General features: G+C 30.8%; 1 protein-coding gene across 2 annotated transcripts; it reads right to left on the bottom strand.

Moving 5' to 3' along the window:
- Window positions 1-1581: 1581 nt before the first annotated feature.
- Window positions 1582-24616, bottom strand: LOC107448540 (macrophage mannose receptor 1). Of its 2 annotated transcripts, none has more exons than XM_043056841.3 (12): window positions 24482-24616; window positions 22080-22178; window positions 19366-19485; window positions 16808-16965; window positions 15314-15431; window positions 13338-13582; window positions 10515-10680; window positions 9766-9912; window positions 7692-7814; window positions 5858-6025; window positions 3158-3208; window positions 1582-1935 (listed from the first exon to the last, which is right to left on the bottom strand). In XM_043056841.3, the coding sequence occupies exons 1-12, from the start codon at window positions 24522-24524 to the stop codon at window positions 1703-1705; spliced, it is 1671 nt and encodes a 556-aa protein (XP_042912775.2). In that variant the 5' UTR covers window positions 24525-24616; the 3' UTR covers window positions 1582-1702. The 2 variants fall into 2 exon arrangements, with proteins under 2 accessions (XP_042912775.2, XP_071039409.2); XM_071183308.2 differs by lacking the exon at window positions 24482-24616 and adding an exon at window positions 23042-23091.
- Window positions 24617-26840: the final 2224 nt, after the last annotated feature.

Here is a 26840-nt window from a genome sequence, read left to right as displayed (position 1 = left end):
CGATAATCCGATTAAAGATAACGGTAGCTAATGGGCATTAAATATTAGGTATAAATTAGTGTCACGATAACTACTATAGATTTTGGGGAAATAGATTTTTTTATGGCCTACCCAAAGGGATTAGTTCAGGAGTTCAAAGTTGTTCATTGTGGTAATTTCTTAATGTCAGATGTTGATCTTGAGAAATAGCAATTAGCAAATGATACTAAATTTAGTTAATATTTATTTTGATAGGAGGAACTTGTAAAGACATGATTTCTTCATTCAATGACAATCAATAAATAAAACAGCAAGTAATAAATAAAAAAATAATAGATAAAAAATTTAGAAATGTACTAGCTATATTAACAGTGTTATCATAAATCTTTCAGTTTTGTTTATGATTTTGTTATGTTGTTCAGCACAGATTTATTGATTATTTACTTTTTATCTCCCCTTACGAAGACTTTCAATTTGAGGATAAAACTGCTAGATTCTGCTCGTAACAATCAAGAAACGATTGAGTCTTTTACTTTCATGTGGCATAGATCTGCCGTTTATTTTTAAACCCTGTTACTAATTTGAAAGATATCGCTAATCCGATTAAAGATAACGGTAGCTAATGGTGATACCAAATTTGTTTGCGGTGATGCAGAAACGATTGAAACTAGTACTTTCATGTGGCATAGATCTGCCGTTTATTTTTAAACCCTGTTACTAATTTGAAAGATATCGATAATCCGATTAAAGGTAACGGTAGCTAATGGTGATACCAAATTTGTTTGCGGTGATGCAGAAACGATTGAAACTTGTACTTTCATGTGGCATAGATCTGCCGTTTATTTTTAAACCCTGTTACTAATTTGAAAGATATCGATAATCCGATTAAAGATAACGGTAGCTAATGGTGATACCAAGTTTGTTTGCGGTGATGCAGAAACGATTGAAACTTGTACTTTCATGTGGCATAGATCTGCCGTTTATTTTTAAACCCTGTTACGAATTTGAAAGATATCGATAATCCGACTAAAGATAACGGTAGCTAATGGTGATACCAAATTTGTTTGCGGTGATGCAGAAACGATTGAGACTTTTACTTTCATGTGTGCATAGATCTGCAGTTTAAATTGGAACCCTGTATCTAATTGGAAAGCGGTCTAAATTCCGATTGAAGATAAATTCAGTTAACTGTGATACCAATTCAGTTCACTTAAAAGTTTATATCACTATTTAGTTAGACTATAACCCAAATTTTGATTGGAGATTAAATGGTGATAAAATAGCAGGGACCTTCAGAAAAAATATCTAAGCTTGTCACGGGCTTTACAAAATTTTAATTGCATGATTTCACCCTCACAAACACGAAAACGAGTATTAAAAACTTGGTAAAAAAAATAAATTATCAGAAAAATGTCTTCCTTATTAAATTATAAAATGAAACCAAATTTTAAATTAATTATTTTTAAAAATTTTTGTTTCTGAATCACAGTGTAAACAAATTATAGAAAATGCTTAATGTTACTAAAAAAACTAGGTAATTAGTATGTTCTAGGTCTAGCTTAATGAGAATACATTTCGTGCATAGATGTTACAAGAAATAAGAGACTGCAACCCAATTTTTTATTTTTATTTTGTAACCGTAAGTACAACTTTATTTAATTCGAACATGTAAAGGAAATATTAATAAGCATCGCAACAATTTCAGTAAAAAAGTTGAAAATATTCATTTCGGTTTTTCGTAACTTTCATAATCATCATCCGTAATTACAATTCCTTTGTCCAAACTAGATTTATGTCTTCTTCGCAAGTGAGGAGGTAAGGATATTCTGGATGCCTTTCGTATTTGCTGTTTGACTTTGCCTTGGCGACTCAAGTAGTAAATGATAATTCCTAGCAGAAGTGAGACGAGCAGGATGCAGAAAACAACACCAAGAAGAACTTCAGTAGAAAATCCACCTAAAAATTAAATGTGAAGAAACCTTAGCAACTTTAACAGTCTCTTTGAAAAAACAGAAAAAAACTTTATCAAACTCGGTAGGAGATCCTTCTAAACAAAACAACACTCTAAGGTAGCGGTTTCAACTTTTTTCAGTTGTCCGGACCACCAGTTTTAGTAGATCTATTACTCTCTAACTAATAAATATTCCAGTACAATATTTAATTTGGATTATATACATATAATAGCTGACAATAGAATTAAAAAAAATTATTAAAAAAAATTACTTTCTTATATTTGCTTAGCTGTTTGAACTGTAACAAAATAAAATAATTTAATAAAGTTATATAAACAGCAATTTTCTTATGTTTTCTTTGTGTTATACTGTAAGCTATTAAAATATGTTGAAATTCTTAAAGCATTTGTCAATCTCTACATTTCTAGAACTAATATCATTTGTTCAATTTCCTAACCAACTCTAATTTATTCAAAACTCGAACCTACTATATTTTTCTCTGTTTTGGATCATACTAATTTTTTATCAGTACTCGAACCTTCTATCATTTGAACAGTTTTCGAACTTTTTATCATTTGAATAACACTCGTAACTACTCTCTTTTTATCGGTACACGAACCCACTATTTTTTATTGGAACTCGAACAAACTATATTTTTTATCGTCATTCAACCAACTCTCTTTTTATCGTTATTCAAGCAATTCGAGTCGTTTGAACGCATTCAGCACTCGAACCAACTATTATTTGAACATTAATCAAACCCAATATAATTTGAACAGTTTTCTTACCTGCTCTTTTTTTATATATTCTAACACACTTCCGTCCCGCAGTGAACTGATCGTTAAGACGCGGTTCCCAGCAGATCACCGAAGTCAAGCATCACTGGCTGTGGTCAGTGTGCGGGTGGGTGACTACTTGGATCAGAATGCGTAGGGACCAAGGGTGTGCGGTATTGGTCCTCGTTAAACTGTTCTACCGTAAAGTGCTCGACTTCGCGTGCAGGTCGTCAAGCTACCGAAGCGGGGGTGCCATCCCCTCTGCAGAGGATCAAAATTGCGATGGCAAGTCTTCGGATCATCCTCAGGGATGTTTCCTAGACCATCGTCAATAGCCCATTGTGCAGCTCTACTGATAACCTCTTGGACTTGAGTCCTCCGCCCTAACAACCATGCTCTCCCAGCCTAATAGAAAAGTCAGTTTAATATATTATAAAGCAGTATACTTACATGTGCATGGAGGAGTTGCAATTTCATTGCCTGTTGATTTAATTGAAGAAACTATAAAATAAAATATAAGCAAATAAGAATTGTTTAATGCTAGAAGCTTGCTATATAAATAGAAATTAATTTTAAGACAAAACCAATAATTTTATTTCGTTTGTTAACATATATTTGGGAGAAAAATAATAATAATAATGTTATTAAATGTGTAACTTTTTTGTGTACAACGTATGCAATGAATTAATCAAAGTTTTTCATAATATACAATTTCACGTGCAGTTTTGACATTGCTTATGATTTTAATATCATATAATAACTATACATTAAGTAAATTCTTTGGTTATTATTGTTTTTACATTTGAATTTTTTGTGAGTTTTTCTTTAAATAAAGCAAATTATTTACTAAATACTTTAATTTACATTAATACAGGAAAACCAACTGCGGTGACATTTTTCTTACTGAAACAAACAGATGGGGAAAAAATTTGTTATTTTCAAGTACTAATAAATTGATAAAATTGTGAAAACAAAATTTTTTCCATTGCATCGCTACATATTAAGACACTTTTCCCCCCAAAACTAAACTTGCTTATTTTTCATTGCTGCATTTATGTAATTTACATCATTTCAGAAAGAAAGTTAACGATACCAATATAAAGAGTCAATTAATCTTAAAATTCATTTAAAAAAAATAATAATAGCTCCGAAGTGCAAATATTTATTTACTAAATACTTTAATTTATATTAATACAGGAAAGCCAACTGCAGTGACATTTTTCTTACTGAGACAAACAGATGGTAAAAAAAATTTGTTATTTCAACCTCTAATAAATTGATAAAATTGTGAAAACAAAATTTTTTCCATTGCATCGCTACATATTTAGACACTTTTCCCCCCAAAACTAAACTTGCTTATTTTTCATTGCTGCATTTATGTAATTTACATCATTTCAGAAAGAAAGTTAACGATACCAATATAAAGAGTCAATTAATCTTAAAATTCATTTAAAAAAAATGTGTGTGTTTATTGCTTGCTGCTAGTTAGAACATTTTTTCACATAAAAAGAAGAAAATACGCTTATTTTTCACAGCTATTTTTTTAAAAAAATTATTACTAATACAAGGTGTATAATAGAATTTAAAAGAGTGACAAGAATAGTAACTATTTATGTCTAAAAAGCTTTCCGTATATCAATACATATTAGGATACTTTTTCACAAAAAAAAATCATTTTTATTTTTACTGCTTGTTTAATTAAAATTTCCACTCAGAACTAATATTCACGGTATCATTTTAAAACAAGCCACTTACAGGAATTCCCTTGTATGCTTGAAGTCAAGGTAATGGCCAATTTCCATGCTATTTTTTTAATTGGCTTTGGTTTTAAAGTTAAAAGAAAGAAAAAAAAATTTCTTAGCTTCAGCTTTACTTAAAATTCAATATGAGAAAGAAACAAAATCATGTTTTATCTTTCGATCAAATTCAGATGAAACAGAATTTTTTTCCGCCTCTTTAAAGATAATTAATAAAATTATTTTTTATACTATAAAAGTGCTTAAAATGCAAACTCAAGGTTTTTAAGGTTATTTTATCTAGGATCAGTTGATTACTCACACTGTCCTCAGGTCTTGATTTACTGATCTCTAGGCTCTGATCAACAATGTCCTCTAAAAGAGTCTACAAGTTTCAACTAACATCTATGGTTTTTAATTATAATATCAAAATATGATTTTCTAGACAGCAATTAATTGTAGCCTTATCTAAAAGTACACCATATATCAAAATTAAATAAAAAATTTAATTTTGTTAAACTATGAAAAAAAATGTTAAAATTTAACTGAAAAGGCAAAAGTTGTTGGTGAGAATGTGGGGATTTATATTTATGGACTATCCATCATTGTTGACAAGTTCATATCACGTCCACAGGTCACCCTTGAACGGGATTTAATTATTGACTATTGGCAAGTTCTTATCACGTCCGGGTCACCAATTTGTGGGATTATATTTATGGACTATCCATCATTGTTGACAAGTTCATATCACGTCCGCAGGATCAACTGTTTAATGCGGAAAATCCATCATGTTAGCGAGTTCAAATCACGTCTGCAGGTCACCAATGAGGGGAATTATAAATCACCATTGAATGGAATTAATTATCGACTTTGTCAACCTTCATCTGTCAAAAGGTACCTCATAATAGAATCAAGTTGACAAGTCTTATATACTAGTGAATTGGTATTTAATATTTATAGTGGTAGTTAAGCCACGAGAATAATAAAAATGGTGGAGAAAACAAGACCAAAAGTACCTATCAAGGCATCTAGAGCCTTGTAAAATATCATTTGTAAGAATTATTATTTACTTAAAAAAGCACTTTTTATTAAGTTTATTTGAGGAAATAATAATTTTATGAAATAAAAACTGTTCCTTTAAAATGTTTTTCTTATTTTAAAATGTTTGCAACAAAACTGACATTATAATGTAGATAGTTTTAAAAATTAAAAATATATTTTTTCATATGTAACAATTACAAGTCGAAGGCCTTGGGCACGTGCCTCGAAAGCTCTCCCGTCAGTCCAGGACAGTCCTACAGTTTAGCAACACTTCAGAGCCTCTTGGAATGGACTTAAAATGCAAAGTGTAGTGAAATATATGCAGTGAATAATATTATGTTGTAAAAAAAATGTTGAAAATACAACTACTTGCTTTTTCGAATGGAACAAATAGAAGGCCTGGGGTGGTTGCAAAAGTAGTCACCCCACGTCATCGATTCAACTTTTACATCAGCACATTGTTCTTTCTCACTATTTGGTTCATTAACTGCCCATGCTTTGAAATCCATTGGAGTTCCATCTACCCACACAAACTCTTCCTCTACAAAAAAAAAGTTATCTCAAAATACCTGCGATTATTTAACAGTGAATACTTTATATAATTATGCAAAAGTACGACATTATATAGTAATACTGGATGTTCCACAAATAAAAATATCAACGATTTAAAAAATTCATTTAAAAAAACGATAGAAATGTACGATTTAGCGCATTTTGTTGACTAAATGAGATAAATTTTTCTTACCAAGTTTTAAAATTAATGACAAAGTTATTCAACAAGTGCACTGCTGACTGAAATAATTATAAAATACTATTTTGTAAGCCATAAGAGTGCTGTTGCATCCTGCAGGGCTGGGACTATTTCAATGACCTCAGGCAGACTGAAATCCCTAAGCAGTATTTCCAAAATTTTTTGCTGTAAATGCGCCGAAAATTTGAAAAGTGAAAGGGATACTAGTTACATTATTGCGTACGTAGGGGAGAATCAAATAGTATCTTACACTTCAACTTCTCTTCTAGTTCTCTCTTGTCTTCTTCTTGGGTTGTTCAGAGAGTAATTTCGTTTTTTTTTTTAGGGGCATGAAAGACAAATTTTACTAAATTATATTTAGCCATTCTGATCCAACACCTTTTGCCATCTTTCTGGTAGTAGCATGATTCCACTCTCCTAAAATTTTTGGTATTTGCTGGCAAAAAACTGATCCAGGTGATTTTTAACCTCTTCATTTGAAGTAAAGGTTTTACAGTCCAAAACATTTTACAGTGACCGGAGCAAATCCGATCTGGAGAATATGGTGGGTGTGGCAGTGTATCCCATTCAAGCTCTGAAAGCTTTTGATAAGAGACCAAACTTGTATGAAGTCTCGCATTATCTTAGTGGAACACTATACCTTTTCTGTTGATTAATTCTGGCCTTTTCTGCTGAAATGCATCATTCAGTTCGGCCAGCTGGCGACAGTGAACTTCCGAATTAATTGTTGTGCTATACGGTAAAAGCTCAAAAAAATTATTCCTCTAAAATCGCACCAAACATACAGTATCACCTTTTTTTGATGGATATTGGATTTCGCAATGCTTTGAGCCGGTTCATCTTTTTTGCTTCATGACCTCTTGCGTTTGACATTGTCATAGACAATCCAATTTTCGTCCCCAGTAATGATGCACCTCTAAAATGGATCGTTTTCTTGACGTTTGAGAAGCGAATCACAGACGTCCACGCGACAACACAAACACTCGTGGCGGTTGAACAAGCATTTTTGATACATGGAGAAAAAAAAATCTCTACGGTTTGCCCAACAGCAATAGGATTCTAACCCATGATCCGCCTAAAACTGAAGATATTTTATGCTAACACTTCAGTCAGTGCAAGCCGGAAGCAGAATTCTTATACTCCAGACATGACTGGTATTTGAACTTGGGTTACCTCATTGGAAGACGAATGCTCTATCTCCTGATCCATCACAGCTTTCTGATACTCATTGACCAGAATATTTATGAGCTTCATGCCGCCATTGAGAATCTAACCTCAATACTTCATAATAACAGCTCAATGCTTTAATTATTAGCTATCATGTCGCAGACTAAGAAACAAAAATGAGTACGAAACAATCATGGGAGTAGAGATTTAAAGAAAGCAGTGAATGGAGCCTCGAAGTAAAACAAAAAAATTAAATATACAGTTTTCAAACAGTGTAAAAATCACTTACCATGCAGCATGTGACGATGCAGGCCTATCCAAGGATAAATACGACTTTTAAGAAAGTGTATCATCAAGAAAGGCTGCAAAATATCCATTTCCATTTGTGAATGAAAACTAGCCAACGTACCACCTTTTTTCAAGAGAAAAATATATTAAATCATAAGCAAAAAAACAAATTTAATTTAAAATAAAATTAAAAACTAATTTGATCAATTATAAGTTGATGTGATGTAAATTGCGATGTTTAAAAAAAACCAAAGATATTTATGATGTTTTTCATTTCATAGCAGAAATTTTTCTTTAAAATGTTTTTTTACGTAGCTCCGAAATTATTATATTTTAATTATTTTTGTGATTTTTTTTTAAAAAAAAAATTGAGTCTGGTTTTCTTAAAAGCAACTTCATAATTATGGTCATATCAAATAGGAAATAGGGGGAACTTAGCAATTTGTTAGATTGCGTATTAAATAAATCCCTACCATAAAATATGTAGTATAAATAAATCTTCAATAAAATCTATAATATAAATAAGACGAAGGAATATTTTTTTTTCTCATTAATTATTAAAAATTAAATTGAAAAAATACATTAAGATAGTTGTTTTTTCATTTTTTTATTTTGGAAGCTTCTTTGTTTCTAGCAGAATGTCTCACAAATAAAATGCATAAAAATTATGATTCTTGGGTCAGAACGGGCATTATTAACCATTAATGTGGTTGCACAGTACACAAAATATAAATGTAAAGAAACTGGACAGCTAAATAACTTTTGATCGGATTTCTACGTACTCAGATGCAATCTTAACGTTTTTAGGAGCGACAATATTTATTAAGCTTCGAAATTTGGTGCTAAATCATATTTCTGGTAATAAACACACCTGTTTCCGTCAAATTTTGATTGTTATCCTCACACTAAAGAAAAGTAGCCGCTTTTTGGAAAAAAATGGACTTTTTTGTTTGTTTTAATAACAGAGATTGAGATGATATGAAAATTAGTATAACTCGCAATTTTTTGCTAGTAATTAAAATAAATAATGCAAAGTAATAAATATCTTATTACATTTCACTTGAAACTATTATTGGATAAAAGAGTTTAATAATTGGATGCAAAATGTTTTTGATTCGCTTAAAGAATTCCATAGCTATTAAATACGCAAAAGTAAAAATTGTTGCTTAAGAAACCATACTTTCTACCACTGTCCTGACTATGAACTCTTGGGATCTTATTTTCCCAATTGTTGTTACCTCCCATAATTTTTGAAGGTCAATAATAATCCAAATAAAAAAGAATTCCCATGACCTATTCCCTTATGTCAGCTTCAATTTAAGTTTAATATGAAAAAAATCACAACTTCATTATTATAGATCCAAATTGTCTCGAGTATATCACGGTCAACAAGGTTTTGTTTCTTCAAAATAAAAAATAAAAATGTTTTTCAAATTTTTCTTTTTTACTGTGTGCTAATATTTTTTGAAAAAATAAACCGTCTTCAAACGAAGACACATGGGTACAAGAGTAGAATGACATTGACTTGAGTCTAGAAACTTCATTAACAGTAAAACATTTGACGAATGTTTTTTGTTAAAATTTAATTAAGAGCTTTAATGAAAAGTAGGAAAAAAACCCCACCACATTTGAGCCTAAAGTAACAAGGACAAATTATGAATTGTATTGGTGCTCCAGTGGCGTAATCGGTTACGACATCGCTCACAAAGAAGGTTGAAGAGTTAAGGGCAGTGATTTTGATCCCTGGTGGATGACAAAAAAACCCGGCGTATACACACATCAAAATGCACGCTAAATCTGCTGTGACTGAAAGTCTTCTCTATGGTTGTGGTGGTGTAGAAGTTTGGAGTAAGGGATACCAGTCCACGTGCTGTCTACATCGTCTGCCAGAATGGGTGATGATGATAAATCCTGTTGGACTTATGTTTCTGAGCAGATTATTTATAGGACTTTAACAAGCAGCTAAAATCAGTTTTAATAATGACTTTAAACTCCTTTCCCATATCCAATTCCTTTTTTCGATTGCGTGGGATAATAAAGTGGATAAAAATAAGTAATAAATATTTACACTTTACCTCTTCGTATACACCTGAAATTAGCTTCGTACCATGTAAGATGATCGGTGTTAATATAGTAGCAATATTCACCACCAAAATTTCTCCATCCGACTGGTTCTTCTGGACAAAACAATTCTTCAGACGACGACAGAGATGGTGCAGCCTCTGAAATTACAGCATTAATCATATTACAAAAATTTTCAGGGCATAAATAGAAATTTATTAGCTAACTATTTGCGTTACCTCGCCGTTTCGAGGTTAACATTTAACGTTTAAACATTTAGTCAGGTGACGTCAAAGATGGTGCAGTTTCTGAAATTACATTGATAAACATGCTGTAAAGGTTGGCAAAGTGTAATATTAACCATCTTATTGACCGTTTCCGTCGCCTCGCCGCTTTACGGTTAATAAAGCATTTCATTAAATGACGTCAGAGATAGTTCAATATCAGAAATTACAACATTAATATTAATATAAAAGTTTACAAAACGTAAATATGAACTTATTAGTTGACTGTATTCATCCTCTTCTAGGTTAAAGAAATAAATCGTCAAAGACAGTGCAGGGAAATTCTAACTATGATCAAATTGCAAAAGCTTGCGTATCATTAATAGAAGCTTACTAGTTCGTAATATCCGTAACCTCGCTTCTACTGCGAATGAGTTCAGAAAGCTATTCTAGATGCGAGCTTCATAGCAAAATTTTTGTTATGAAAACCTGTGCTATCTTAAAATAATTCCTACAAGTGTAAATATCAAAATAATTACTTGTTGCAGTTTCACAAACGAAAGGCAATCGTCTTTGGCAGGATGTTGTTCTCCATTGGTCTAAAGTTCGAAGAGCACACATTCCCTCCAGAAATTCTCCTGGTTCATCAGTCCAATTCGTGAAAGCTACGTACCAGCCTGAGGACCATTGTTGTTGAAATTCATTCTAATCGATCAAAAAACTTATAAAAACATTAAGACAATTAAACATCAAAGTTCCCTCAAAAATAAATTGGAAAGAAAACCCTTAAGAATGAATTAGCTTACTTGAAAATAAATACTTTAACGCAAATACTAGACACATACCGTAAACCGGGGCGAGTCTACCCATTTTTTCAGTTTGTCAACTTTCAAGTGGTCAAACTTTTGTAAATATTAAAGAAAAAACGCTTTTAATAGGTGTTTCGGAATCGCTATTTATCCCTCTTTAAAGCTGTGAAGTCGATTTTAGAAAATATTAACAGTTACGCTGTTACTGTATATTTTTATAGAACTGCTGACAAATCTCTCGTATGGGGCGAGTCTACCCATTCTACTAAAACGAATGTTAACATTGTAAATAATCAAATTTTACTATTAAATTGTTATTTTAGTTACTATATAAGATATTTATGAAGTAAAATTCATAATTTTATTATATATTCCATTTTTTTATTCATAAAATAAAGCAAAATTGAGTATTTGATCGATTATCACATTTTGATCACAGTTTTGTTTTTATAATCATTAACATTATAAAATAACATTTTTTTCTGATTATTGTTGATAAAAATAAATTAAAATTAATATAAATTTACAATTAAATAATTAATAAATAATAATAATTAAAGATTATTAACAAAATCGAAATTCAAACATTGGGAATCATGAAAAATCCTTTTCCCATACTTTTGGGAGGTAATAATAATTTATAAATAATAATTTATTTAACTTGCATTAAATAAAAAAAGTTAATTTTGTAATATAAAAATTGAAAAAATTAGGTAAAATAAACATATTTTATTTTTACATTTATATTTAACCTATAAATTTTCTTATTAATGATAAATTTATCAATGCAGAATTAAAATAATATACTCAAATTCATTTAAAATGACTTAATTTTAATGTAAACAAAGTTCTAAATTATATTATTATGCTTTATTAAAATTAAATACGAATGGGTAGACTCGCCCCGCGAATTCTGGCTTTTTGTTTACAACAGCAAAACTTACATTCTTTTTTTTTCATATAAAATTAATGTAATCTTAGTCTTAGATAAGTTTATCACTTAACCAAAGTGAAAATAGTAATAATAATAATATACTTACGGAGCACCAACTAAAAGTTTGCTGACTTTCAATACAAATCTCTCAAAAGACGTTTGAACAGGTCGGTTAAAAATACACCAAATAAATAAAAACGGATCAAACTACTACAGCGCCATCTTCCTTAGAGTCTGAACTAAGTCCTCCGTCGGCAAAATTTTTTTTATTTGCAATTTAAAATAGTGAAAATTAAATAAAACTAAAATGGGTAGACTCGCCCCTGGATGGGTAGACTCGCCCTGGTTTACGGTAATTGAGAAAATTTTCGGTCATATGGGAAATCCTTTTATGCAAATACATTTTGTTAGTTATTGTACAAGGAGTGATCAAATGAAAAGGTACGAAACGACGTAAAAACGCAACAGTTAAATATTTGCATATTTCGCCATGGGAGAACATAGCGAGACATCTAGGAATGCAATTGGAGTCTCTGACTGTGATCAGAGCATGTGCAGGCACCAGCATGGGCAGGAGAGAGCAGAGGCTCTTAGCGTCCAAATGATGCGGCAGCCCGTATGAGGACAGGACGGCGTTCTCGTTGCAAAATTCGAGGAGCAGAGAGGTGTTATCCGATTTCAAACAGCGACGACGCCTGCGCAGGTTCATCAAGAACAAAAGAACGGGATTGCTCACGGAGCGTGTGGTTCTGCTCCATGATAGCGCGTGTTCACACATCTCCAGAGTCACACACATGGAACTGACCAACTTCAAGTGGGAGACGTTGGAACATTCGCCCTACAGTCCGGACATGTCGCCTTGCGATTTCCATGTGTTTGGGCCACTGAAGAAACACCTGAAAGGGAAGTGCTTCAACTCGGATGACGTACTCAAGGACGCTGTGAAGGACTGGGCTCGTCAGGGCCACAGGAATACCGGGAACAAGGAATCCTACGGCTTGTTCATCAGTGGGGATCGTTGGTGCTCAGGCCTATGGTGTATATTTTGAATAAAGTCTACATTTGTACCCACCGTGTCGTTTTGTACCTTTTCATTTGATCACCTCTTGTACATTGAAAATCATAACCATTATAAACATTTAGTAAAGAAATACATAGAAGAAAAGCATAGATAAAGAAACGCTCATTTGTTCATTTCCTAAATAGATATATTTTAGAATAATTTTCGATAAATGATAAGGATTCTGTAAAGCACCTCAATGCAGTGAATTGAAGTAATTGTAAATTGTAGAAATGAATCTAGATCAAATTAGGATATTTTTTTATGTATGTTGTTTTGAAAAAAAATTATGAAAGTCAGACAAGGGTCTGACTGCATTGGCTTATATGCAACTGATATGTAAAGAAGTGATCCTATTTATAAAGATTTGATTCAATTATTTCAAATTCTACAATATCTCTAATATTTGCAACTGTTTTTAAAAGTTTTGCTCACAACTGTTAATCATCCACATATAATCCTTTGGAGTTTTGCTGCAGTGTTGAGCAAAAATCGAGCTTGTTTTTACTTCAAGTGCAGGAATACAAACTTAATCGTGTATGTTTAAGAAAATACTTACTTTCATTTTAATGCCAATCCACATGTCTTCTGTGTAGTTTCTCAATATGTATTCAATGAACAAATTAACTGAAAAGTCGTTGATAGTCACCAAATGACCATTATGTGTCTCGATGCAGTAATCTTCAGCTTCCTGCCATGTCAATTTCTTTTCAATTACATGATAGCATGACGTTCTCAATCTCCAACCCCCTATTCGAGGAGGACAAAATCTAGGATCTGTAAACTTTCTTGCTTGGTTTCTTTCTAAAAGACGAAATAAGATTAATATTAATAATTTTTTTGTCATATGCCTGTTAAGGCAGTGGGGGTGCGATTGTTCCTGTTTTTCAGCAGCGCAATCTATGGTCAGGAATTCGATTTCCGTCACGCCATTCACACAACCACAACCCGTTTATAGGGAGAGTCACATTCACACACGAAGGAGAAAGGACATAGAACGCACAGAGAGAGAAAGTAACATCCATGCCTTGGATTCGAACCCTGGACCTTTCTGATGCAAGGACAGTTCCCTGCCCCCTACACAGGCCAGTCGGCAATATTAATAATAATAATAGTATAAGGGTTGTCAAATGTAAAGTGAACAAGTGTGATAGCACCAAAAATTTGACAGCTACACTGTTGGAATTTTCATTGTAAAATTGCGGTAAAAATAACAGACAGCAGTCTGTCCATTCAATTAATTAAAGAGTTTACAGTTCGGGACATTTCTTTCCTTTATATTTTTGAAACCGTTTACAACTGGGGCGGTCAAAAAACTATGATTACCATACCGTTTTATAATCATTTACTGCTAGCATGGTGTCCAAACCGTAAAAAGGAAAGTCAAATGGAGATAGACTTTAAATTATGTTAGGCTTTTCGTTAGTTGAAAGACAAAAAGAAAGCTGATGATAAAAAAGTGACAAAAAGAAAGTGATGAAGTCCGTATCATTTCCGGATGCATGAGCTTAGCAAGTCTTTTTGTTCACTTGAAATACTGTCATGTGAACTGATTAATCAGTTAATATGCAATCGAAGATATATTTCTCTTACCTCAAGTTATAAACTTGAAGTGTGGCGTTGATATCACTTCTGTATTTCTCACCTTTCCATACATGTCTACTTTTTGGGCAACCTCTATATATAACAGGTTCTTTTTTCTCCAAATAACAATACAAATACTAAATATCAACTTAGTTAAACGTCTACAATATGTAACTAGCATATGTTATCACTCAAACCATTAATATATTGACCCTGAATTGATAAGTTATTCACAGGTTTCACCCCATTTACGCACTATACTTTCTATATTTTAAACAAAGTTTTCGAGAATAAAAAGCATGGAAAAAAATCTGTGGCGGGGTCAATGATAAATCACATAAATCTTGCGCATTTTTACCATACGTTTATTAAAATTATTGTCCATTTTTTGGAAGCTATGGTATTATTAAGAACTATCTTCTTCACAGTAACCACTATAAGCTAATCGTACCAATTGCCTTTCATGACAGGGTGACTAAAAAAATTTTCATCATTTTTTTAAAAGGCACCTCCATCCATTTTCTGTATATTGTATTTAATCCATTATAATAGCATAAAAAATCAAGGTACAAGCTTTATTTTTATTTGAACGCCTTTACATTATTAAGAATTTTCTTGTAACACATATTCGTTCACATGAAAAAAAAACCACGTAATTCCACAATAAATTACTAGGAGCCTAATGATGAAACATCGTAAATGATTATAATTTGATACTTGTATAACTTAATAAATAATTTATTATCAAAAAAATGCCGTTTTTTAATGACATTCCAAATAATACCGAACGGAATATGTATTAACAGTATACTGTTAATATGTAATATAATAATCAATTCTAAGTACATATAATAATCAATACATGCCTATCTTTTTAATATTTACCACATTTTCATATTAGAGCGTATACTTTTGACAAATTCAGGATACCAAAGAATCCAGTATTCTTACTTGTATTTTTCTGACAAATGAATTCCTTTTCATGGTAGCATTCATGGTCATTCCATTGACCAGGTTTTCCCAATGGTATATGTGGATATGTGTAATAAACAGATTCAACACAATCTTCCTAAATAAAACGAGAGAAATCGAATTCATGCAAACTAAATAACATAAAATTGTAACATATTCATTTGATGGTATATTAATAAGATGGTAAAAAATATTTGTTTAAAGATTTCCTTTTCAATAATACAAGTGATGTTTCACGATTCTGAAATTCATTTGATTGTTAGTTAAATTTGTAGTTTTTGGCAGAGTTATTTGTAGTTTTGGCAATATATTGATTCAATGCTAGAGTTATTGGCCCTTTTTTTACTAGAGTAAGGCTCTTTACTTTAAGCAATTTAAAGGAGAAAAAACAGAACATATCTTATCTTCAAAATAACGCTAGACAAATTCTGTATTTATAACCGAATAAAAAATATATTCGAGATTAAATTTCTTCCAACTATATTGTATGTTGTTGTTTCTAAGCCACTTGATAAACACCAACAAGTCTGCTTGGTGAAACCAATCAAATTTAAGGCAGAGGATGCGTTTCTTGTTTCTCAGAGGCACCACCTATGGCCAAGAATCTCTATCTAATCATCTTCAGTACCACATACATACTTCACGGTCCATTTTAAGGGGCGGACCTATTCATACATCCATTCATTCATCCACAGATCGTAACCTTGACCTGAACCACGGAACGACCAATCTCTAATTCAGTACTCCCAGAGGTAATGATTTGTAATAGGAACTTGGAGGACTTTGTGACCCTGAAGGTTTAACATGCCTCAGTGACCATTTACTACACAGGGAGACTTTGGCCAACGGAATCGAACACACGACAACTTCATGGGCCCGATTCCCTACCAACCAGGCTATCTCGGCCCACTATTTTGTATAATTAAAATAATTATGATTTATAATTTAAAAATGTCTAAAAGTTTCTTATGGAACTAGTGCAACTAGACAACCATAATGTTAAAAAAAATTTTTTTTTAATTAAATTAGTCGATTGTTGTAACATCAACACGATTCATTTCTAAATTTCATCCTTATATTTCTTCAAGCGCGTCTTTCATGTCCATGTTTTTAGTTCGAAGTCAGGCTTAAACAGAAAACAACAGTTAATACCAATGGACAGCATGCTTGTAACGTTGTTTTTCTAACATTAACTGAGCGCAACATAACGTGAAGATGCGTAGCATCTAAAATTAACACAAGCATGCTCAGTTGCTTCAAATCTTACTTACGGAAGCGAACGGGAGCTTACCGAAAAGTGCAAAATCTATTAAATATCTATTAATACAAAATACCTTTTTATCGATGCATAAGTTCCTTCACATTTTTTAACCATAATATAAGAAAAATCCTCTGCAATAAGGAAAAATGGACGAATCTCTTACGAAGACTATATTTAAATGCAATGATTATAATTTGAAGAAATTTAAAAACCTTTTCAACTTCAGCAGCACTAGGTTGCCCAGGCAACCAATTAATGAAATCTAATTCCGTACCATCTTCCCATTTGTAATGAGATTCAGTACCTCTATCGTTTAGTCCAATCCAGGCAGTGTGCTCTACATTCATCAGAATGAAGGCTGTTAAGAAGTCTAAAAATATGAATTAAAATCATGTTTATAGTTAACATAAAATGGTTTTGTTTTTAAAAAAATAATTCCAAAATACTATTTTGAATAAATCATAGAAATAAAATATACGAAGCATTGATTCATGATTTTCATCATGAATCAATCTCTTCAAGAGAACATAAAAAAGTTTTCTTGATAATCTTTTGTAATATAATATCGTCGTAATTCAGGACACAACTGAAATGTTTGAAAGTTGATTTATCACAAAATGTTTTAACGTACCACGGAACATAGTTTTTTTTATTTTTAACTTAATTGACTTGATAAAAATCTTTCGTTAATATTTTGTTCGATATCGTTTATCGTTCGATCGTAGATTTTTAATACATTCAAGACGAAATTATGCAGGGCAGCCTGGAAAGGAGGAGTTATTAGTTCAGGGGGTCACAGCACTCGTTTCGTGACGTCACACATTACGATTCATCAACGTTTATTCACTTTCTCTTTAGATTTTAAGTAATTCGAATGTTTTTCTAAACAGATTGCTTCATTCATAAAGTTTCAATTTTTATTTCAAAAATATTTATTTCAACGAAAATATAATTGTTGAATTCCTTTATAATTTTAAAAGAATAATTATTTAGTTATTTCCCGAATTTCTCTGCACTCTTTCTCAGGGAAAAAAAAAAAACTTTTTTATCCATCTGCATATTTATAATTCAAAATATGGATTGTAAGATGAGTAAGAAAAATTAAATCTTAATACATTTAAATATTTCGACCATAAAAAAATCAGATTTTTAAACAAAACAAATATCAAAATTTCTTTTTAAACAAACATCAGTTAACCTCAGAACTTGACTTGAGACGAATTACAAGTTATTTTTTTTTTTCAATTTTTCACCTGCATGAATTACTTAACATTTGAAGTTTTCAGCTATTTTCTAACTACAGAATTAGAGTATACAAATTGTGGTTTAATATTAAATGTGCTAGAATTTAATTTATACTAAACATTATATAATTTTTTTACAAATACTTAAGTTTCATTTGCATCTTTAATTACCAAACATATAACATCATGAAACTTAATGCAAATAAAATTATCATCCATAAGAAAAGTTGTAAACATCTGAATGCATAAAGAGCTAACTAGTTTATTTAATAAATATAATTGTGTTCTGTTCAAACATTTTAATTTTTAAATTTTTCTCATTGTAAATATTTCTTTTCTACACTTTACCATTATAAATCTAAAAAAATGAAATTGCAATATAGCTGAAATGTTGCTTATTAATAATATATTGCAAATTATACCTACTTCACTTTTATGAATAAACTATGATTCATTCAAGATAATATTATTCACTAAATGTGAAGTTTTAAACTAATATAGTTGAAAAACTTTCAGATCGGAAACTACTCATAAAATTTATTTTAGTTTTTTACATTTTAATGAGAATTAATTTTTATAACTGAAATTGTTATTAAAATTAGTTATATTGTAAAAATATTTCATATTGTGCATTTAACAAAACGAGACTATAGCTTACCAATAGTGTTTAAAAGACATAAATTCACCAAAAGCTTAAGAATTATTAATGCAAACTTTATATATATATTTTAAAAAAAGATTTTTCTTAATATTTTCAAAAATATTTTATTTTAATATTTTTTTTTCTTCTCTACTGACAACTCCTCCTTTCGAGGCGGCCATGTTAAGGGCACATCATCGGGATTAAAATTACATAGCAACCCATGCCCGAAAATGTCGACATACGCCTTTAGAGGCGCATTCTTTTAATGAACTGCTTCTTCGTGTGCTTCTGATTAAGTCATGATTGGGTAGCGCCACTTGCCGCGTACGGTGAAATTTCCGGGCGTGAGTTTTTATGCAATTTTGAACCTTATGACGTACCCTAACTCCATCAGACGTTTGTCGTAACATTTACGCGGTCCCCTGTTGTACAAAACGTCTTTAGTACATTTTGGCAAAAAATTGATTAAAAAATGTGTATCTTTAGGTGCAAAACTAATTATAAATTTTAAATCTACTCACTCATATTAGGCAAGATAAAATATTTGCATAAATGCAACAAAATTTTGTTCCCCAGTATAATTATTTAAAAGTAAGACATAAATACGGATTACAGCAATTTTTACAAAATAAAAATTTTAAAATCTTGTTAATCAAAACAGTTTTGGTTGGTGCAGAACAATAGATTAAAATTCATTAATTTTAAGGATGAAGCAGCGAAGATAGGATTGCTAACAACAAAGCATGCATCAGATAACGAGCCCGTGCAACAAGTTTATTTTATTGTATGTCATAAGGAATGTAAAGCTTTCATTTAAACATTTTGAGCTCCATTCTTTAAACTGAATAAAAACATTTAAGAAAGCTTTAATGAAGCATTTTACCCGAAAGCTCCTTTGAGTGAATAGCAGCAAGCTTTCCACCAAGTTCTTTACAACGTTCTGATGCTCTGTCCCAGCTTAATTTCAATTCCTGAGTACCTCCGGTTCTGTAGCATTTATCCTCTTGAAAAAAAAAAAAAAAAAAAAAAAAAAAAATATATATATATATATATATATATATATATATATATATATATATATATATATATATATATATATATATATATATATATATATATATATATATATATATATATATATATATATATATATATATATATATATATATATATATATATATATATAAATAAAGGGTGTTCCGTAAAGGCCTTCATTAACACATATTAAAAAGCCTTTTCAAAAATGAAGACAAATAAGTATGTATATCGAAGGGAGTTTGTAATTAATATTTAAGTTGGGGAAAAACATTATCGAAGTACGACATATCAGTATTAAGAAATGCAGATGAACAGGATTCCAAAACCTGTTTAATTGTTTGTTGAAATTCAAACGATTGTCTTTGAACTTCTCTCTGTTAATCCCGAGCAATCAAACAGATTCACACATTCTGGTGTTACATGCACTCACCTTCTGTGATTCGTTGGCTTTCGACACCGTTTCCATTTTATTCTAGGTTAAATATTAATTTTTAATTCTCTTGCCCTTAAATTTTCATTTTCATTTCGGATTATGATTTTCAAAATGTATATATTTACGCAACACCAAGGTTTGAAAAACCGCCCGTCCGCCCGTCCTCGGAGGTCAAAAATTCCCCGCGGACAACGAATTTCTCGAATTCGACGTCCGAGCGGACGGTCATTTTCCCGTTAATGTTCGTAGGACATTTTCAATTTTTGTTATCTAGAAAGAGTAGATTGAAGAAGTAGATAAAGAAAATTTTTCTCAAGAATGGGTGTCATTAAAATTTAAGATATATAACATCGTTAAATACCAGAAAACTTCAGCCCTCCGAGCCCAAGCTATTTATAAAGACCTAATGCAGCAAAATGACCCACAATACAGCAACATACTGCGCATGGTGGAATTGGTGTTTTCTCTCTCTGGGAGTACTGCAGAGATTAAAAGGGGCTTTTCAGCAATGAACTTACAAAAAAACGCATTGCGTACTGGTCTTAAACAAGAAGCGTTAAAAGCAATTATGAACATCTACCTAAATGGAAAACCCCTTTCAGATTTCTGTGCAGAAACGTCTGTAAATCATTGGCTTGATTGTGGAACTGGCAAACGTCATATTTGATTAAATTAAAAAACCCAGTACCCTCGAATAAATTGACATTCCAGCTTACTAAACCTTTCACATTTTAATTATTTCATAAAAGAAATAAATTATTTCATAAAAGAAAAACTAGGTTACTATTAGTAACCTAGTATTTCTTTTATTACTGTATAATGTAATTCTAGTAACTACTAATTCATTGTGCAATTTATATAAATGTTTGTAATAAATAAGAGAAAATTATATTTTTATTTATTTAGAAGCAACGGGTTAGTTTCAAAGGAGGACGGGTACATTGTTGGACAAGCCGTCCTCGGGGACGGGTAAAATTTCAGAGTTTTTTCGAACCCAGCGCAACACCCTATGTAGTAGAGTGTTGTTTATATATAATGGATAAATAGCATATTTGTCATAAATGACTGGGGAATAATATTAATTAACATACATTAAATATAAAAAGATACCTAATGACAAAAATATTATTTTCACGCATTTTCAAAATTCTTACTAGCTTTACTAAGGAAAGGTAAACTAAATTCAAGGGTTCTAAAATTTCCAAAGTATTATTTTCTGTTTTTTTGGTTTGTTTTAATTTAATGATAAAAAATTCATATAATATTAAATGGTAAACTTAACTATAAAATTAAAAAATTGTCGTGCATTTAGTCCGTAAGTAAAATATCAAATTTCATTTTATAAAATTATTAGAAAAAAACTTAAATTTCTTTATACTTCGTAAAGCTAAAGGTTTAAAGCGTTATGCACCAAAATTACGAAATCTCTAATATTGAAATACAAAAGAATTGTTTATTATACTACTTTAAAGTTACTCTACTTTAATAAACCAGGAGGGTTCGTCTCTTATTCTCTTTGCTTACCACCCCCGTAACTGTTTCTGATTCATCTTCCGTTTTCCTTTCATTGTCAGCCTTTTCCATAAATAAAAGTCACGCAGTGGACTGATCGTTAAGACACGGTTCCCACCAGATCATCGAAGTCAAGCATCACTGGCTGCGGTCAGTGTGCGGGTGGGTGACCACTTGGATCATTCTGCGTAGGGACCGAGGGTGTGCGATATTGGTCCTCGTAAAACTGTTCTACCGTAAAGTGCTCGACTTCACGTGCAGGTCGTCGGGCTACCAAAGCAGGTGAGCCATCCCTTCCGCAGAGGATCAAAATTGTGATGGTATGTCTTCGGATCATCTTCAGGGATGTTTCCCAGACCGTCGCCAACAGCCCATCGCGCAGCTCTAGTGCGACGTAAATGAACTACAACTACAACAACCATAAATAAAAAACCAAAATAAAGAGCATTTTTCAAACAAAATATACAATTATTGCAGTTTTATGTAAAAATATTTTGTCAAGAACTGAATCGTTACAAAATAAATGATTACTTGAGTTTGAAAAATAATCATGTGTACCTTTATCTAGCAAAATTATAATAATATAAAAAAAAAGTATTAATAATAATACTCACCAAAAGGATACCATCCCTTATCACATGACGCTCTTACTTGTCTCTTTAAAAACGCTTTTGAAGAATTGAAACTTTTATTAACTGTCAGAGCTGCGATGTCTGAAAAAAAAATCCTTCGAATGAGCTAATTGTGAAATCTGCTCAATTTTCTGCTGAATTACAATAATAATGCAAAAAAGAAACTACATTTGTTTTTGACACTAGTTTCTTTTATTCTCTTTTTTGCTTCTCGTATCGTCTCAGTTCTGATAAATTGTGTCTGGACGGGGAAATAAACTGCATTAATAGTTGTAATCATTCATTTCAGAGATAAAACCAGTTATTTTGTGTCAAAAGGAGTTACTTTGTCCTTTTTTTCAATTTCTAGTTGAAATCCGCGTATGTACATACTTCTCAATCATTTGGAGAAAGAAAATTATTCTCTAGGACTGTATGAGTTCTTATAGAGCTAGCTTATGGTGTTTAAAAAAGTATTTTCATTACTTTCTCTTTCAGTAAAAATTAAAATAAACCTAATGGGCAAAGCTAATTTGACAAACAGGAGAATTTTCATTCACTACAGATTTTCTATTGAAAAGTGCCTTTATACTGAAAACTAGCGCCAACTTCAACGTTGACTTTAATGGCGGGAAAGTAAGCAAGAATAAAATTAAGAACAGTTCGAAAAGAAAAAAAAAACATTATTGATTGTTTTATGAAATTTGTTTATAATCGAATTGTTAAATTCTCCTTTTAAAAATTTAGTAGATAAATATAAGCAAAGATGATGAAAGAAAGAGAATGTGTATAAACTTCCATAATATGACTCATGCTCTTTGTAAAAATCTTAAGCAGAGTTCTTCAAAAAATAATTTGCTTCGTCATTTTCTTTAGAGATGGATTTTTCAAAACATTTTCGGTCTGAAAAATTTTGAATTCAACCGTTTTTTGTTAATTATTATTGTTTAAGGAAATAGAATTACCTCATTTTATTATTGTTTCTTAGATATGAAACTTTCAACTAGTCATCGTCACAAACGGTTAGAAAATTTGTTCAAAGTTTGCAATTCAAAGTTTGCTTTCCAAGAAATTTCACAACTGCAAAATCTCATGCTTGCAAGTTATGCAGTCTTTTATCAATGAGTAAGTTTTGTTCCGTTTTCCCCTTGGTTTCTTTATCAGAACTAGTTGAATCATAAGTAAAAATATCATAATTCTTTTTTCTTCTAGAGTCAATAATGTGTACTAGTCATTTTGACACTCAATGACAGTTGCTAAGATTCGGAGGAAGTAGCCTTATTTTTCTAAGGATCATAAGGGTAACATTGCTCATCAAAACAATATCATGAAATAAATTCAATGGTTATTGAATGCAACACTGCTGTGCGATTGAAAATACAACGTAAGTGCTTCACGATAGATTACGATAAAAGAAGCTTGACAACTTTTTTCTTTCTTGTTAAATTGTTAAATTCTCGTTCTCAAAATTTAGTCGATAAATGTAAGCAGAGATGAGGAAAGAAAGAGATTGAAAGAAAGCTAACACTATAAACACTAAAATAGAATTTCAGAAAACTGAAATTGTGATTCAGAAGATGAAATTTCGCAAAAAATTATTTTTGCAACATGTAGATTAACATACCGGAATGACATCTATATATAAATCTCAATTTTGAATTTTTTGTCGCTTACGTTGATTTTTCTTTTGCACAGCAGAACACAAATTGAAACAACATGAAATTTAACTATCTCTCCCTACGTGCTTCACCGATTAAAGTTACTAAAGTAAACAAATTACTTGCTTATTCTGTTATTTTACAAATCAATTAGTTTCACTCGGCTTAGCTATAACAAAATGAAAAAACTTCTTAACAACATTGACAACCCCTTTAACAATGAAAAAATAGTCCTAATTTTTGTAGAGCGCTCAAAGGCCTTTATCTCAATGTGCGTTAAGACGTGCAATAAATAAATAAATAATAAAATGTGCAATAAAACTAAAGGTGCAATAATAAATTCTTTTTCTTTCTTTCTTCCTTAAAAAAAATTGAAATAATTGAAATAAGCGTCATTTCTAGGACATAGATAAAAAATTTCTTCACTTAAAATAGAGTGCAGATTTTTCTAACAAACACTTAGGAACACAGATGCAACAATAACCATTCTAAGGTAAAACTGACAAGCAGGCGAAAAATCTGTGTTTAAATTTAAAAACTTCAAATTCTTTCTTAATTTTTTTTCAAAATCAGTATTACCCTACATAGCTCTACACGTATAACCCTAATTAAACCCAACATATGCTCACTACGGTACATAGAAAAGAAAACACACTATTTTCTAATAGCAAAAAATTTAAATTTTTAAATATAGTAGTTGTTCATATTAAATATCTTAATTCAAATTAATAAATAATAATTGCTTACCTTTAAATGATAATGAAAGCAGATACAAACATATAAATATCATGTTTCTCTATTAAAATAAAACGGAAGTTTATTTCCTTTTAAAATGAATTATCACTTTTGAGAATGAACCTGACAATATCCGCTTCATAAAGACGTAATCTTATATAAAATCAGTAAAGCAGTTTCATTTTCAGTTGCTAAAAAAATAGATGATATGACGATTAATATGCAAAGAAAATCCTGAAATTTCTTCTGTTTTTGTCTTAAAATCGATAAAAGTAAATTATTAACTTCTGTGTTATAAAGGCATTTACCGGTATTATTTACTTGTCATTCAATCTTAATATTATTCTTTGTTGTAATTAAATTTTAAAAATTTGGTTATCAGTCAAACCAAAAGCTTAAAGTTAATGTTCATTTATTTTATTGCTAAGTAATTGCATAATATTACCTTATTATGCATTATTTTATGATAAAGATATTTAGTCATCATTTTTCTATAATTAAATGGTAAATAAGTTGTATTTACTTTTTAATCAAGTAAATTTGCTATTAAAATGAATAAAAAAAACTACATTCGGTCAACGTATGCAATTGAAATATAGAATACAAAACAACTACTTAAAATTTTAAAACAGCATTTTGAATTAAAAACTTTTACCCTTTTGGGAAGTAATCTCTTTTCCAAAAATATTTAATGCTTTTTTTATAGTGTCTAAAAATAAAATAGGAATTTAAAAGCTAAAATAGTATAGCTTTGGTAATTGAGAAAAATACTTAAGTTAAAATTTCATCGCTAAAGTATCGGGTACTATATCTAAAAAACTGAATCCGTGGCAATGTAACATTTTGAGATCTTTTAAGTGAATAATTATTAATTTATAAAGAGACTGTTAAGAGAAAAAAATTATTTCGATGCAGTCGGGGGGAGGTTAGGCTGAGCGAAGCTAGACAAAATGACGCTAATCAGCTGGCAAAAATTCACGTATTTTAAATGCTGTCGAAATGAATCAATTAGGTCATCCGATTGCAATGAAATGGTTTCAAGCATTTCATATGAATCAGTGTTATAATAAATAATCTGACAGAAATCAGTTTAAAATCCTAAATCGAATTAACGGTAAAGTGTGTCGGCATGTTTTTTATCTAATCAACATTCCGGTTTCTTTGACGAAACACAAAATGTTTTTTTTTATTATTTCATTGGAAATTCAAAATAAGGAAATTTTAAGTAATTCTTTTTTTTTGTTTTTCTTTTGTTTTTAGGAGAGGTAATTTAGATTTTCAAATTTACTTTTATTATTTGAGATTTACTAATTTAAAAGGAAAAAGCTATAAATCATGGACGCTAGAATTTTAAATCAAGAAGTTATATATCAAAAGTTTTTATTTTAGACTTTAAAAAGTCGATTGACTTATATTGTTTACTAAATCCATATATTAAATAAAAAAAACTTTTTATTTTGAATTTAAAATGTCATCAAGGTGAATTTTAAGTTTTTATGTATCATATATTATTTTTAGATTGGATCGATGTCAACATCTGTCTCTTGGCAGATAAAAGAGATATGCTGAAATAGAAACTAATTTAACCACAACTGCACCACTTTTATTATATATATTTTAAATCTCGGTAAAAGATGAAATTTCACTACAATTTCTTTTACTACAAATTAAAATGTTTCTAAATAAAGAAATTTGCCAATAAAATTCTCTGGAGTCTAAAATATAACTGGGAAATTTCAATGTTCAAAGATTCAGTTTAGTTTGCAGTGCATGATGTGTACAGATCGATGTTTTACAATAACATTATTTGATGTCTTAACCATTAAACCATTCGATTTTTAGATATTCATTCGATATTAGATGCGACGTTTGAAAATTGGATTAGGAGCATACATTTGATACCATACAGCATATATTCGTTATTAGGAGGATGGAGTCAACTGTTTCTCTTGGTCTAAATTGAGGGAGTCCTGTCGTTCCTTCAACTCTACCCCTGAGCAAGGATTTCACCTTTGCTTCCAATGCAGCAGACAACCTCAGACGCAATTTATGTGTTACAGATAGATTTATTTGGAAATTATCCATACAATTTACTGCAACACAAAGGAGTAAGAAGGACAAGCAATTAATTAACAGGGAACAATAAACAATTAAAGTGAACAATATATAATATGACTGCTCTCCTCAGACTTTCAGTCGGGGGGAATTCTCGTGGTAGCAGGTAAGTAGCCCATTCTTGTCGTGGATACTTTCGCGTCCTATAATAGAGAACATTCCTCAGAGTTGAAAAACATTTCTATGCAAAAGGTTCTTAATTATAAAAATAAAACAATCTAGTACGTTTGTCTGTGTGGCACTTATTTGCAATCGC

This window comes from Parasteatoda tepidariorum, chromosome 7 (genome assembly GCF_982258835.1).
Source record: "Parasteatoda tepidariorum strain Cologne lab strain chromosome 7, Ptep-v5.0, whole genome shotgun sequence".
NCBI classification, from domain to species: domain Eukaryota; kingdom Metazoa; phylum Arthropoda; class Arachnida; order Araneae; family Theridiidae; genus Parasteatoda; species Parasteatoda tepidariorum.
The sequence above is the reverse complement of the archived record's forward strand: the minus strand, read 5'-3'. Positions and strand labels throughout refer to the sequence as shown.

Coding starts and splice junctions, on each gene's coding strand:
- LOC107448540 (XM_043056841.3), bottom strand. CDS start 24,524: ATGATATTTATATGTTTGTATCTGCTTTCATTATCATTTAAAG. Junction 9,913..10,514: donor CGTTTGTGAAACTGCAACAA/GTAATTATTTTG, acceptor CTGTAATTTCAG/AGGCTGCACCATCTCTGTCG. Junction 3,209..5,857: donor TATTTGTTCCATTCGAAAAA/GCAAGTAGTTGT, acceptor TTTATTTTATAG/TTTCTTCAATTAAATCAACA.